At 41.3% G+C, this 15,774-nt stretch overlaps 2 protein-coding genes and 2 long non-coding RNA genes across 7 annotated transcripts in view; 1 reads left to right on the top strand and 3 right to left on the bottom strand.

Annotated features, from left to right (window-relative positions):
• Positions 1 to 2,325: 2,325 nt before the first annotated feature.
• LOC114316254 (pentatricopeptide repeat-containing protein At4g35850, mitochondrial) overlaps positions 2,326 to 15,774 on the bottom strand; it is a 30,192-nt gene continuing 16,743 nt past the window's right edge. For all 4 annotated transcript variants that reach the window (XM_082922809.1, XM_028262914.2, XM_082922807.1 and 1 more), the window contains 6 exons: positions 15,115 to 15,191; positions 11,450 to 11,543; positions 4,097 to 4,162; positions 3,922 to 3,999; positions 3,707 to 3,808; positions 2,326 to 2,759 (listed from right to left, as the gene is read on the bottom strand). In XM_082922809.1, coding sequence (XP_082778935.1) covers positions 2,655 to 2,759; positions 3,707 to 3,808; positions 3,922 to 3,999; positions 4,097 to 4,162; positions 11,450 to 11,543; positions 15,115 to 15,191 — 522 coding nt within the window. In that variant the 3' untranslated portion in view covers positions 2,326 to 2,654. The remainder of the gene's footprint in view (positions 2,760 to 3,706; positions 3,809 to 3,921; positions 4,000 to 4,096; positions 4,163 to 11,449; positions 11,544 to 15,114; positions 15,192 to 15,774) is intronic.
• On the top strand, positions 7,998 to 10,178 carry LOC114288589 (uncharacterized). The gene has a single exon (XM_028232107.2). The coding sequence runs from the start codon at positions 8,430 to 8,432 to the stop codon at positions 9,210 to 9,212; it is 783 nt and encodes a 260-aa protein (XP_028087908.2). The 5' UTR covers positions 7,998 to 8,429; the 3' UTR covers positions 9,213 to 10,178.
• On the bottom strand, positions 11,739 to 11,963 carry LOC145823222 (uncharacterized). The gene is made up of 2 exons (XR_014365507.1): positions 11,838 to 11,963; positions 11,739 to 11,795 (listed from the first exon to the last, which is right to left on the bottom strand). It is a non-coding gene; the product is annotated as an uncharacterized LOC145823222 (long non-coding RNA).
• LOC145823221 (uncharacterized) lies at positions 14,785 to 15,009 on the bottom strand. Its single transcript, XR_014365506.1, has 2 exons — positions 14,884 to 15,009; positions 14,785 to 14,841 (listed from the first exon to the last, which is right to left on the bottom strand). It is a non-coding gene; the product is annotated as an uncharacterized LOC145823221 (long non-coding RNA).

The following is a 15,774-nucleotide window of genomic DNA, read 5'->3' as shown; positions in this document are numbered from 1 at the left end:
TATTTTGATGTCTAAGGTCCCTAAACTTACACCCGTATATCAAATCAAAGAAATTTGACTCTCTCTTCTCTCCGATCCTCTCTCTGTACTCCTTTTTCCTCTCTGGGTCTTCATCTCCGATACCGCCGACTTCACCTTCGCCTCTGTCTCTGCTACACCGTCGTCGAAATGTCGCGATCTAAGCCGCACCACCGCGATCTAAGCCGCGAACCACCATGATCTGAGTCGGATGAGGATGCCTTCGTAACAAGCATAATCCTCCTGTTCCAGCTCTTTAATGGAGTCTAGATATAGGCTAATGTTGTGCTGGGTACACTTGGTATAAATAGAAGAACTATCATTCCACATATAGAATTTGAATATCCTGATTCGGACATCCGTGAAGACCTGTACCAGCTAGTCAAATATTCATGTGGTGAAGTTTGTACGACTGAACAGTTGAATAAAGTCGTGAAGATTTGGAAAACCTTCTTGGAACTGATGCTCAAGGTTCCTTTTCGGCCTAAAGAGGCAGAGGACATGGAAGATGTCGTAAAGGATAAGAATCATATTTCACAAAGGGGTGCTACAAATGTTGGAGAAAGTAATGGTAGTCCAATTGGTGGTACAACTGTCATTACTACAAAACAAAAAATCAAATCCATCCAGAAATGGAGATGAAAGTACTTCACCCGAACAATCAAGTTCCTGCCGAGTTTGGTTGATAAACAGTGATAATGGGGTTACAGAAGATAGTCCTCATGATGTTGATCATACTATATGTAAAAGTGATACCTTACATAACACCCATCAACTTGGAAACGTTCAAAGTAATATGATTTTGGCTAATGAAACATTTGGGCTCAGCAGACAATGTACTTCAAACGAGCAGTTAGCTAATTCAAATAAATCATATTGAATTTTCTCTGGACTGTGTGATTTTCTTTAGACTGTGTAAATTTTCTCTGGACTGTGTAAATTTTCTCTGGATCATTACTCTTTTTTTTCCATAATGTACGGATGACATATGTGTCCAGCTGGAGTTCTAGGATTGCAAATCATGCAGAAACAAAAGGCAACTTTCTCAATATATACATAGCATGTAAGTACAAAGCTTTCTCATTCCAATAGCTTTCTACTTCTTTATTTACTTTGATGAATGTCATATTATCTACAAAAAATGTGACATCCAAGATCCTAAATTTATATTGCAGATTTTTTAATTGAAAGGTGAACAGAAATGAAAGTAATATCAATTATGTTGTTCAAATCATGTAGAGTATGTGAGGAAATCAGATTGAATTTTCTCTAGACTATGTGATTTTTCTCTGAACTGTGGAAATTTTCTCTAGATGTGTGAATTTTCTCTGGACTTGTAAATTTTCTCTAGACTGTGAATTTTCTCTGAATGTGTGAATTTTCTCTGGATCATTACTCTTTTTTTCCAAAATCTAGAACACTGCATAATACTTTTGATTCTATAATCAGTAGGACAATCAGAAGCATTTTAATCACTGTAGAACCGTAGTCTGAGCATAATTCTAAGACATAATAAATTTGTGTATTTAAAAAAACAAAACAAACTAAAAAAAAAATTGTTTTATTACTTGCAGTGCTTAAAGAAATTCTTGTTCAAGCTCGCCCAATGACTTATTCTCTTTCTTGTCTGTCAACCACCTCATCTTATTGACTTAACCTACAAGGAGCATTGGAATTAGCAAACAGAATTTTGATGGCAACCTTCCATGAAAAGATATTTGTAAGAAAAATTATAAAATCCACAATAATGCAGAATTTCCTAGATTGTGTGAATTTTCTTTACACTATTTGAATTTTCTTTAGATGTCTAAATTTCCTCTGGACAATCTAAATTTTCTCTGAATGTCTAAATTTTTTCTGAATGTTTGGAGAGAATTTCTCTAAGAAGTCTAGAAAAATTCTCTAGATCGAAATTTCTCTAAATTGATGTTGAAAGACCTTAGACATTATGAAAATATTAAGTGCCCTTTATACTATAAAATCTTAATATAAAAAACCTTAAAAAAAAATCCCCATATATATATGTTAGTCAAAAATAAAAATAAAAAGTACAACTACGAGAAATTATTTAAGGCTAGTTGGGCTTAGACGTCAGAAAAATTCATCTATTTGTCTCGTTAATATTTTTTTCAAATTTGATTCAAAAAATTAAGGATAATATTAATGACCACTCAATAAGGAATTGATAATCTCAATACAAGTGTAAAAACAATACATATATATATATATATATATATATATTCCCCGCACCTTAAATGACAGCTTTTGAAACTCTTAACAACAATCAATTGAAGAGAAAACTTACACTTAAAAAAAAATCTAGAAAATTTATTAAAAATAAAATGTATAATGTAAGTTCAAAGTTATTTGTGATAAGAATTACACCTAGAATAAATTGACGTAATACAAAAACATTTTCCTAACATGATGCATACGATATCCGGACCAAAGATGGATAAACTTGGATCTACTGACAATCCTGACTCATAATAAGACATCATCTCTGAAAAAATCAAGATTAAACTAATACATAAATCTATCAAGCAATTAATTATTCGAGTAATAAACTGTTCAAAACGAAGGGTACAACCGAAAAAGAATTGATGGGCCATGCCATCAGACAACTTTCTTTCCAACTATGATTGTCCACGGCCAGGTCCCGGTCCTATTTTTTGGCGCAAATTGTTGTAAGTTCGGGTGACTATGATCAGTCGTTGATCGTCTTCAGGTATATCACGCTCCTGGAAAGAAAGAGAGAGAAAAAATACCAGTGATGTAAAGACAAATGGACAAATCAGTCAATAATCGAGATGTCAACTTACGGACAAACTTTCCATAATGTACAATTTGATTTAAGAATTTCGCCACATTCCTAGGAGGCAGAGCATAAACTTTGTTAAATCACATTCAGAGTTTCAAAGACAAATAAATGTGTTCCTCCCATTTAGAGTTCAATTCATGTTGCTTGTGCAGAGAGTGCGTCCAAGGCACAAAATTCTTGTTCAAATAACTACGGTGAAGCAAGGTCAGGAACGATAAATCACTTTATGATATACACATCCAGTTTGCAAGTTCGTTATATTACGGTTAGTTCCTACAAAGGATTGGGCTAATGACGTAACATAAACATTACTTGAATTCTCGATGTAGATGCTACATAGTTATTCTCATCCTTCAGAGACTACAAGCGTGCACCTCATAGAATGTTAGTTCTAAGACTGGCCTTCATGCAAAAGAATAGGTTTAGTTTCTCCCTCTATGATGGATTTCAAAATAAAAAATACATCCTTGATTGCCACCGAGAATTAAGCACCTAATTTCTAAGTTGTCTTAAAAAAATTCTGGTGATTATATCTCATTTCCCAAATAGCATCTCCAGCTTTAGTTTCCCAGGCTTGACAAGGGTTCCAACTTAATGCTCATCTTTGCCCTATTGTGTGCTCCTCATGCACAACTAGAAAAAATGTTAATTCTATGATGAAATACTAAATAAAGTTCTCAACCTTATCCAAATCCCTATTCAGACATGCTTAAGGATACTGATTTCCCAGAAAGATCCCCACTCCGTGGATACAGAAGCATTTAGCTGAATTGAAAATCTTGTGAACGATGTTTTCTTTTCCGGTATATTACAAATTGAAAATTGACGAGATTAAAATAAGTTTATTAATAAGGCAAGGAGACTCACTTTTAAGCCATTGTAGTATGCTTCAACAGCAGGGAGTGAAGGGATAATTTTACGAGCTTGCATCAGGTCCCATACGTAATTGGCCATGGTATATCCACCAGTCTGCAATAAATATGTAAATCTCAAATAAACTGACCAACCTATTAGGGATAATAAAAACAAGTTTGAATACATAGCACCGCGAGAAATTAATGCGTTTTCTTTTGAAAAACTACCTTTTCACCGGCAGCTACAAGCAGGAGATCATTTCCCATTTTTGGGCTCAAGAAAAAGTCCCTCGAGGTCATATTTTCCTGGAGAAGGCAGGGGTATCATATCATGAGTGTAGATCAAAAAAATAATCAAAATATCGAGTAGTTCATAACAAATCAACAGCAAACCCAAACATACCAGCGTCTCAAGAGCAAGTTGCATTCCCTTGGGAGTATACCCCACCATTGCACCCTCTGCGAGAGTCTGCAGCCATGCAAGTTAAAGTCCATACACCAAATCTTGTTTTTTATGAAGTGTGAAGTCCAAATAACAACAATAAAAGAAAAACATAGCTTTTTCAAGGGAAAACAGTGTGCAATCCATTACAAAATAATAAAATAAGTAAAAATGAAGTCAAGGAACACAACACGAGCAGTCAGCAAGACATTTTAAAGAGTAACTAATAATTTCTATTTACAGGCACTTGCAGATTGGTAGTGGTTCCAGGTACATGCATATCCAGCCAATGTACTGAGCTTATTAAACAACAAAAGCAAGTTCGTTCTAAAGGCAGGAAAGGTTTAGGGAGAGCTTTCTGTAATTCTAAAAACCAAATCTGATTTGTAAACAAGCTTCAATGATAGCTCCTGTTAAAATCCACCTACTCTCCACCTACTTCACCCACTTAAACCTACTCCGCTAAACCTAACCCACTACACCACTACCACCTCACCTACTCCACTAAACCTAACCCACTACACCACTACCACCTCCACTTCACCTACTCCTTACCTACTACACACTCACCCAGAATTTCCCATCTTTACCTTCACCTACTCCACTACACACTCCACTTCACCTACCTCTACTCCACTACACACTCCACTTCACCTAACCCACTATCACCTCCACTACACCTACTACCACATTACCTTCACCTACTCCACTACACACTCCACTTCACCTACCTCTACTCCACTACACACTCCACTTCACCTAACCCACTATCACCTCCACTACACCTACTACCACATTTTCTTCTATATATAGATTGTATAGGAATTGTAATTAATGAATCTTGTAATCTATCAATCAAGACATCAATCAATAATACATAAATTCTTACATGGTATCAGAGCAAGGTTAAGAATTTAATATTTTTTCGCTTCACCGGCGGGCGGCAACCTCGCCTTGGCCGCCCGCCGGACCTCAACCTAGTCCGCTAGAATTGTCTACTACATACCTACCTCCTCATCATATCTTCATAACATCTCATTCTCTCTCGGCATCATAGTAGCCGTGATACTGCTCATACTTCTGGACAGCGGAGAGAACATCGTCTTTCTCGATCTTTCCGCCGACGCCGGTGGCGAGATCCAAGGCTCCGGCTTTCGACATCACTCTCCCCAAATAGTCCATAGCAGCTTCTCCACCGGAAAGATACTCCTAACAGCAGCGGAAAAAAGGTGTTTCCCTCAGCCAAACAAGGCTCAATAGCTGTGGTCCTCATCAAAATACGTGTAATTGCTACTCCTGAACTTGGTTTCCCTATCCTTGCTAACAAGCTTCTCAAATGCTTCCGGGCCATGTTCTTCTATGTACTTCTCAGCAGCAGTTAGAATGTCATCTGGCTTACTGAAGATGTCCTTCTTCCTTGGGACATACTAGACGTTAACAGTCTGCTGTGGGTTAAGAAAGAAAGGCCTCAAATAATGCTCATAAACATATGCAGCACCACTGATACTCTTTATGATGGTGGATATTTCAATGCCATTACAACACAGCACCTTGAAATTTATTTTATTTTATTTTCTTATCTCTCTTTCTGACCATTACAACACAGCACCAGCACACTTGTTCCCACCTTTCATCATGGTCTCCACTTTCTTTTTCTTTTTTTATATTTATTTTAATCCATCTTTTTGAAAACAAAACCAATATCACTTTTTTTAATTCCTTAATTTATTTTAATAACATGAGTGGCCTCTCTTTTCCACCATCTCCCTTTTTTTCTACACAATATTTTTGTACCACCGCCCACTCCATGATTTCCATATTAATATTATTATTATTATTATTATTATTATTATTATTATTTTCACAAAAAAAAAAAAAAAAAAAAAAAAAATCATTCCAGTTGATTTTTCTGCCTTACCACACCTACCATTCGAGTTTGCCAAACACACTTATTTTATTCATGTCAGGATCAACCCCGATCATAATTTTACACGAGAAAAAAAAAAAAAAAAAAAAAAAAAAAAAAAAAAAACCACCATAACACACCCAACACCCACAGTGGGATTTTTCTTCTCTACTCTGCTGCAGATCTCTTCTTCTTTCCTCCGTCCTGGGCGGCCCTTGACGGTGCTGCCTCCGTGTTTCCTACGCCGCCGAGCACGTTCACTCCTCCATACTCCTCCACTGCAGCATACGGCGGACCTCCAAATCGGAACATCACAGTGGCCTTCCGCTTCAGCTCCTTATTTTCTGCTTTCAGCACACTTATCTCTGCTCGCGCATCCTTATACATGCGTTGGAGCAGAGCCAGCTGGGAATTTAAATGCTGCACCTCATTTGTCCTACTCTGCAGCCGGTTCGACAAATTTGTGACCGCCGTCATGGTTTCCACGCATGACTTCAGAGTATACTGATTAGCCTCAATATCAGTTTGCACCGCCATTTTTTGCTCCACCGACCGCATCGGAAAGTTCAATGGAGCAAAACCAGAGGTGTTTGGTTGAGGTTCACTGGCCACCGCACCAGTTATTTCTCTTGTGGGCTCGTTCAGTTCTGGAAAGAGCGTGAGCAGGTTCTGGGTAGCTGGACGGGAAGAAGAGGCCATGTTTTTGGGTTGCTAAGTGTTTCAGCGAAATAGCAATTTCAGACTGGTAATGTTCGGAAGGGTTGGTGACAGAATGGCAACAAAGTGTTCCACAGTTTCTCTCTCCGCAGAGGCAGAGTTTTTTCAGCGAAGGGTTGGTTTCAGAGGTTTCAGAATGGTATGCCTCAGCCTCAGCCTTCGTCTTGGTTAAATAGCCGAGGCAGCCACGCGTATCGCGCGCCTCTTGCCGCCCGACAAACTGGCACGCCTTTTCATGGCACATCTTTTGACAAAGTGGACACGCCTTTTGATGGCACGCCTTTTGATGGCACGCCTTTTGATGAATTGGGCACGCCTTTTGATGGTGCAACTTTTTAAGAGTCCGACAAGACTCTGTAAACTGTCCCGACATTGATTCCGGTTAGTTTTTACAAGTGTCCGACAAGACTCTGTAAACTGTCCCGACATTGATTCCGGTTAGTTTTTACAAGTGTCCGACAAGACTCTGTAAACTGTCCCGACATTGATTCCGGTTAGCTCCTTTATGGGTCCGACAAGACTCTGTAAACTGTCCCGACATTGATTCCGGTTAGCTCCTTTATGGGTCCGACAAGACTCTGTAAACTGTCCCGACATTGATTCCGGTTAGTTTCTACAAGGGTCCAGCAAGACTCCGTAAACTGTCACAACATTGTCTTCTACAACGGTCCGACATGACCCCATAAACTGTCTTCTACATCGGTCTGACACCACCATACAGTGTCCTCTACAACGTTATGACACCCCATACAGTGTCTTCACCAACGGTCTGACACGACCATACAGTGTCTCCTATCCTTTTTTATTTTTATGTATTTTCTTGTTTTGTTACTCTCTCCAAACTCAAGTTGGTTAGTTTCTCTCCTCCTTGAGTTTGCGGGGGGCTGTTAGAATTTCCCATCTTTACCTTCACCTACTCCACTACACACTCCACTTCACCTACCTCTACTCCACTACACACTCCACTTCACCTAACCCACTATCACCTCCACTACACCTACTACCACATTACCTTCACCTACTCCACTACACACTCCACTTCACCTACCTCTACTCCACTACACACTCCACTTCACCTAACCCACTATCACCTCCACTACACCTACTACCACATTTTCTTCTATATATAGATTGTATAGGAATTGTAATTAATGAATCTTGTAATCTATCAATCAAGACATCAATCAATAATACATAAATTCTTACATATAGGAATCATGAATCATTGTAATAGATATCAATATAACATTATATCAATCAATAATACAATCATTTCTCTTTATACATTAAATTTCTACATGGTATCAGAGAAAGGTTAAGCTCTTGGTGCTCTTCGCCTTCTGGCGGGCGGCAACTTTGCCTTAACCGCCCGCCAGACCTCAACCAATTAAAACCTACCAAAACCTCCAACCACTGCAGCAACTCAAACCACTGCTAGCTCGAATTGACGCCAACTCTTCTCGCAACCAGTGTTTCATTTCGGCCTACTGCAGATACAGATTGCCTTGCTGCAACTCCAGGCACCGTCGCCGACCATCCCAACTCGCATGGTTTGCATGCTTCGTGTCCAGCACCTGCAATATTGCTGCGTCTGACTGCTGACCACGACGCCTACCCAATACGTCGTTGGTCCGTCCATCATCCTTCTCATTCACTGCTCATGCGAGCTACATGTGCTGCCGCCGACCTGTTCTAACTGTCTCGGTGCCGTGTATGTGTTCAGATGTAAGAACACAAGACATGTCCTCTCGTCCCAAAGTCTCCACTCCTCTCACCTCCCTCCGCCGCCTGGCTGAAGGTTACTGGTTGAAACAGTCCTCGATGTCTCCCTATGCAGATTTTGTCACTGCAATGCTTATTCGTTCAACTGGCCTGAATCTTCAAAAAGCATATTCTCAAAGATTGAAATCACTAGGCCTTGTTGGACTGTTGGAAAATTCAGAGATTCTTTCATCTGGGGATATGGCTGCTCTGGTGTACTTATGGAATCCTTTTACCATAGTCAGTTGTGTGGGTTTGTCTACTTCTCCAATTGAAAATTTGGTCATCATACTGTCACTTTATGGAGCTTGTACACGACAAATTCCATTGGCAGCTTTTGGATGGGTCATAGCAACACATTTGTCCCTTTATCCTGCTATTCTGATTGTACTGGTGATTCTTTTATTAGGTTATGGTCCAGATGCTCCCCCAAGGAAATTGTTACTGCAAAGGAATTCCTGTGAACTGACAGGTCAACAGAAGGAACTGAAAAATCAACCAGTGCAACTAATTTGTTTCTCTTGGAAACCACTTGTGTGTTTCTTCTTGTGGGCATCCATGTGGGCATTCTACGTGTTAGTTCTATGTGGCATTTCTGTTAAACAATATGGTGGTCTTCGGGAGATGTTTAAGAGAACTTATGGGTTTATTCTCACAGTGGAAGACTTGTGCCCAAGTTTGTCATCTTGTTAAAGCAAACAAATTCACTCTCTCTCTCTCTCTCTCTCTCTCATCTTTCCACTTTCAAACCCACAATCCTTTTTTTTAATCAACCCACTACCTCACTTTCTTTAAACCCCACTTTCACTCACACTCACATGGGCTTGTCCCATTCTCCTCTCATCTTTTCAACTTTTCTTTCAACTTTTTTTTCCAAAGTATTTGATCTGCCCAAGACGTGGCACAACACTTTATTTTATATATTATTATTATTCTTATTATTTCAACCAAAAAAAAAAAAAAAACAAACAAAGGCAGAATTGCACACCAAACCTTCCCTTATTTTATTCATGTCGGGCCTCACCCCGATCACCATTTTACATAAAAAAAAAAAAAAAAAAAAAACACCCAAACAACCACATACACAGGCGGGATTTTTCTTCTCTACTCTGCCGCCTGTCTTTTCTTCTTGCCTCCGTCCTGGACGGCCCTTGACGGTGTTGCCTCCGTGCTTCCTAGACCACCAAGCAAGTTTCCTCCTCCCTGCTCCTCCACTACAGCATATGGTGGACCTCCAAATCGGAACATCACGGTGGCCTTCCGCTTCAGCTCCTTGTTTTCTGTCTTTAGCACACTTATCTCTTCTCGCGCATCCTTATACATGCGTTGGAGCAGAGCCAGCTGGGAGTTTAACTGTTGCACCTCATTTGTCCTGCTCTGCAGCCGGTGCGACAAGTTTGTGACCGCAGTCATGGTTTCCACACATGACTTCAGAGTATACTGATTGGCCTCAATATCAGTTTGCACCGCCATTTTTTGCTCCACCGACCGCATCGGAAAGTTCAACGGAGCAAAACCAGAGGTGTTTGGTTGAGGTTCACTGGCCACCGCACCAGTTATTTCTCTTGTGGACTCGTTCAGTTCTGGAAAGAGCGTGAGCAGACCCCGGGAAGAGGAGGCCATGTTCTGGGTCGCTGGACGGGAAGAAGAGGCCATGTTGCTGAGTGTTTCAGAGACGGGTTGGTTACAGAGTATTACAGAGTTTCTCTCAGCAAAGGAAGAGTTTTTTCAGAGGATTTTCAGAATTTTTTTGTCTGCCTCAGCCTCAGCATCAACCTTGGTTAAATAGCCGAGGCAGCCACGCGTATCGCGCGCCACTTGACGCCAGACGACAAACGGGCGCGCCAGCCAAGGCACTCACGTGCCTCGCCATCATATCTGGCACGCCTTTTTATGGATTGGGCACGCCTTTTGATGGCACGCCTTTTTGAAAGATTGGGCACACCTTTTGAGGGTGTGACTTTTTTTGGGGTCCGACAAGACTCTGTAAACTGTCCCGACATTGATTCCGGTTAGCTCCTTCATGGGTCCGACAAGACTCTGTAAACTGTCCCGACATTGATTCCGGTTAGTTTCTACAAGGGTCCGACAAGACTCTGTAAACTGTCCCGACATTGATTCCGGTTAGCTCCTTCATGGGTCCGACAAGACTCTGTAAACTGTCCCGACATTGATTCCGGTTAGTTTCTACAAGGGTCCAGCAAGACTCCGTAAACTGTCACAACAACTGTCAGAACATTGTCTGCTACAACGGTCCGACATGACCCCATAAACTGTCTTCTACATCGGTCTGACACCGCCATCCAGTGTCCTCTACACCGTTATGACACCACCATACAATGTCCTCTACAACGTTATGACACCCCCATACAGTGTCCTCTACAACGTTATGACACCACCATCCAGTGTCTTCACCAATGGTCTAACACGACCACACAGTGTCTCTTATCCTCTTTTATTTTTATGTATTTTCTTGTTTTGTTACTCTCTCCAAACTCAAGTTGGTTAGTTCCTATCCCCCTTGAGTTTGCGGGGGGCTGTTAAAATCCACCTACTCTCCACCTACTTCACCCACTTAAACCTACTCCACTAAACCTAACCCACTACACCACTACCACCTCACCTACTCCACTAAACCTAACCCACTACACCACTACCACCTCCACTTCACCTACTCCTTACCTACTACACACTCACCCTCTTCTATATATAGGAATCATGAATCATTGTAATAGATATCAATATAACATTATATCAATCAATAATACAATCATTTCTCTTTATACATTAAATTTCTACAGCTCCTATGCAAAAGCAATACGATAGCACATTCAGCCTCTGTGAAAGAGGTGCATTGATAATCCTCAAATTGCACAAACACAGGGCAATGCCAATTAATTATAAGTTGGCATATCGGATATAGAACTCACCACATATAGTTCCACCATAGGTTGCTTCCCTGATTTCATGTATTCTTCAAAAATTTTCTGGCCACGTTCAATATCTCCAAAATGTAGATAACACCTGCAGAAAATGGCCGTTGACACTCATGAGGTTCAGTATTCTTCCAGTGAATGAGCATATTACTCACAGGAAAATATAGAAAACTTTCATAGAGGAAGCATAGAACAAAAGCACTAGATAGAGCACACAGCATAGGTTCACAAATAAACATTAGCAACCGAACTACTCTTGAAAAGAAGCAAGCATAAAAGATACTGTTAAAATCCACCTACTCTCTACCTACTTCACCCACTTAAACCTACTCCACTAAACCTAACCCACTACACTACTACCACCTCACCTACTCCACTAAACCTAACCCACTACACCACTACCACCTCACCTACTCCACTAAACCTAACCCACTACACCACTACCACCTCCACTTCACCTACTCCTTACCTACTACACACTCACCCTCTTCTATATATAGGAATCATGAATCATTGTAATATAATATATCAATAAAAATCAATCAATAATACATCTATTTCTTTCATGGTATCAGAGCAGGTTTAGAACCTAATATTTTCGCTTCACCGGCGGGCAGCAACCTCACCTTAGCCGTCCGCCGGACCTCAACCTATTCCGCTTATTTTCTACACATACCTTCCCATCATTGCCCAAATCCTCCCTCTCTGGTTTCTGACCAACAATAACGAAGCCATATTTTCTTCTCTCTCATACTCCTCAATTTCTCTCTCCTCAAAGCTTCAAACCCAGACATAGAGCCATTAATAGAGTTCAAAGGAGCTTCAGACCCATTCAACAAGCTCAACACATGGAACCAATCCACAGATCCTTGCTCTTGGTATGGCGTCTCGTGTCACCAAAACCGAGTCTCGCGACTCGTTCTCGAAGGCCTAGACCTCCACGGTACATTCCCTCCTGACCTCAAAGCCGTACTCTCAGCAGGCTCTCCTGATCCGAGTCACAATCCTCGGCCTCGTCTACGTCCTCGCCTTCATCAGTCGTCTCTTCAGCGTCCTCCGCTACGAGAGCATGATCCACGAGTTCGATCCCTACTTCAATTACAGGACCACTCTGTTCCTGACCGAGACGGGCTTTTACGAGTTCTGGAACTGGTTCGATTCCGAGAGCTGGTACCCTCTAGGTCGCATCATCGGCGGCACTCTCTACCCGGGTCTCATGGTCACTGCCGCTCTAATCTACTGGCCTATCAAGTTCCTCCGATTCACCGTCCATATCCGCGAGGTCCGCTCTGGTCGGCTTCTGCGGCTCGTCCTTGGGACCCACTCCTGGTTGATGTTGGCTTGGTCCGAGCCTTCTTCGTCGCCCAAATTTTAGTACTCTGTTTCCTTCACCATTTTTCCGTAAGAGAGAATAAGATCAAAGTGAAGCTGATACAGAAAGAGAGGCAAAAACGGTGAGTTACGCGTGGAGAGAGAGAGAGAGAGAAAGGGGCACACCCAATTCACTTTTCTTTTTTAATCACACCCATTCACCGCCTTATTTTTTATTATAAAACTTAATTGGTGCTCTATTTTTATTCATTATTATATATTCATCATCACCATGCTTATCATTTCATCACTATCTCCATATTTTTTTTATTATTCGATTCCCTTACTTTTTCAAAAAAAAAAAAAAAAAAAAAAAAAACATTCATCATGCACACCAAACTCATTTTATTCATATCGGGACTCACCCCGATCACCATTTTACATCAAAAAAAAAAAAACGAACAAACAAACAAACAAACAAACAACAAAACAACCACATCCACAGGCAGGATTTTCTTCTCTACTCTGCCGCCGGTCTCTTCTTCTTGCCTCCGTCCTGAGCGGCCCTTGACGGTGCTGCCTCCGTGTTTCCCACTCCACTGGGCACGATCACTACACCCTGCTCCTCGACTGCAGCATATGGCGGCCCTCCAAATCGGAACATCACGGTGGCCTTCCGCTTCAGCTCCTTATTTTCCGCCTTTAGCACACTTATCTCTGCTCGCGCATCCTTATACATGCGTTGGAGCAGAGCCAGTTGGGCGTTTAACTGCTGCACCTCATTTGTCCTACTCTGCAGCCGGTGCGACAAGTTTGTGACCGCAGTCATAGTTTCAACACAGGACTTCAATGTATACTGATTAGCTTCAATATCCGTTTGCACTGCCATTTTTTGCTCCACCGACCGCATCGGAAAGTTCAACGGAGCAAAACCAGAGGTGTTTGGTTGAGGTTCACAGGCCACCGCACCAGTTATCTCTTTTGTTGACTCGTTGAGGTCGGGAAAGAGAGTGAGCAGACCACGGGAAGAAGAGACTATGTTCTGGGTAGCTGAACGGGAAGAAGAAGCCATGTTTTTGGGTTGTTGAGTGTTTCAGAGAAGGGTTGGTTACAGAATGTTACAGAGAACGAAGAGGTTTCAACTGGTTTGTTATGCTTCAAAGCCTCAGACTTCGCTTTGGTTTATAAAGACAGAGACGACGAGGCCGACACGCGCTCTGTCAATCACGTGCATCGCCGCGTGTCAGGCGCCCCTTTTGATGGCTCGACGCTTTCTGTCGGGCACGTCTTTTGATGAAGTGGGCGCGCCTTTTGATGGCACGCCTTTTTATGGATTGGGCAAGCCTTTTGATGGCACGCCTTTTGAAAGATTGGACACACCTTTTGAGGGTGCGACTTTTTAAGGGTCCGACAAGACTCTGTAAACTGTCCCGACATTGATTCCGGTTAGCTCCTTTAAGGGTCCGACAAGACTCTGTAAACTGTCCCGACATTGATTCCGGTTAGCTTCTTCAAAGGTCCGACAAGACTCTGTAAACTGTCCCGACATTGATTCCGGTTAGTTTCTACAAGGGTCCAGCAAGACTCCGTAAACTGTCACAACAACTGTCACAACAGTGTCTGTTACAACGGTCCGACATGACCCCGTAAACTGTCTTCTACATCGGTCCGACATGACCCCATAAACTGTCTTCTACATCGGTCTGACACGACCACACAGTGTCTGCTACAACGGTCCGACATGACCCCATAAACTGTCTTCTACATCGGTCTGACACCGCCATCCAGTGTCCTCTACACCGTTATGACACCACCATACAGTGTCCTCTACATGGTTATGACACCCCCATACAGTGTCCTCTACAACGTTATGACACCACCATCCAGTGTCTTCACCAATGGTCTGACACGACCATACAGTGTCTCTTATCCTCTTTTATTTTTATGTATTTTCTTGTTTTGTTACTCTCTCCAAACTCAAGTTGGTTAGTTCCTATCCCCCTTGAGTTTGCGGGGGCTGTTAAAATCCACCTACTCTCTACCTACTTCACCCACTTAAACCTACTCCACTAAACCTAACCCACTACACTACTACCACCTCACCTACTCCACTAAACCTAACCCACTACACCACTACCACCTCACCTACTCCACTAAACCTAACCCACTACACCACTACCACCTCCACTTCACCTACTCCTTACCTACTACACACTCACCCTCTTCTATATATAGGAATCATGAATCATTGTAATATAATATATCAATAAAAATCAATCAATAATACATCTATTTCTTTCAGATACATAATAATCAAAATGCTGAAAATAATGGTTAACAATATGTACCTCATAACTTGGATCAGAATAAAGACATCAGGAGTTTTATTGTCCCTTCTGAGCAATTCCAAAAGTGTTTCCATTACCTATTATGATGAACAAATATCAAAAGTTAGCACATAATTAATGGAGAAAAAATTAAAACAAAAATGATGATTTGATTGTTTCGTCAAATTATAAATCTAAAATCAGAAAGGGAGACAACAAATGCTACAATAGATAGTTTAAAATAAGTCCCATTTCGATAATCAAATGTTCAAAAAATTAAACATTCAGCATCCTCAGCCAATTTTCTAGATGTGATTCTTCCATTTCATCTGATTCTTTGAACATGCTGTGCTAGACTTCAAAATGGTATCAGTGACGTTGGGGAGTGGTCAGCTATCTTTCAAAGCATGAAGTTAACCCAACCTAACGGCATAAAAGGGGTCATCCTAGAGTCAAACATGGAAGGGGTTCTAAGTAAGGTAGTGAACCATGGTGCTTCACAGTCTACCCATATCTCCTGCATCTAGTTGAGCCATGCCACCACATATTTCTGAACAGATTGAAAGCACAGGGAAACTATATCTGGGACTCTAGCCCTACATTTGTCCCCACATTTGGGGTTTCTTAGTTTGGGCTAAAAATCATTTGGTGATGATGTAATAAAGTCTCAATTCAAGAGCA

Source organism: Camellia sinensis, chromosome 4 (assembly GCF_055761805.1).
Source record: "Camellia sinensis isolate YWXY chromosome 4, ASM5576180v1, whole genome shotgun sequence".
NCBI lineage: Eukaryota > Viridiplantae > Streptophyta > Magnoliopsida > Ericales > Theaceae > Camellia > Camellia sinensis.
The sequence above is the reverse complement of the archived record's forward strand: the minus strand, read 5'-3'. Positions and strand labels throughout refer to the sequence as shown.

Excerpts from the sequence above, each read along its gene's own strand:
- LOC114288589 (XM_028232107.2), top strand. The coding sequence starts at position 8,430 with ATGTGCTGCCGCCGACCTGTTCTAACTGTCTCGGTGCCGTGTATGTGT.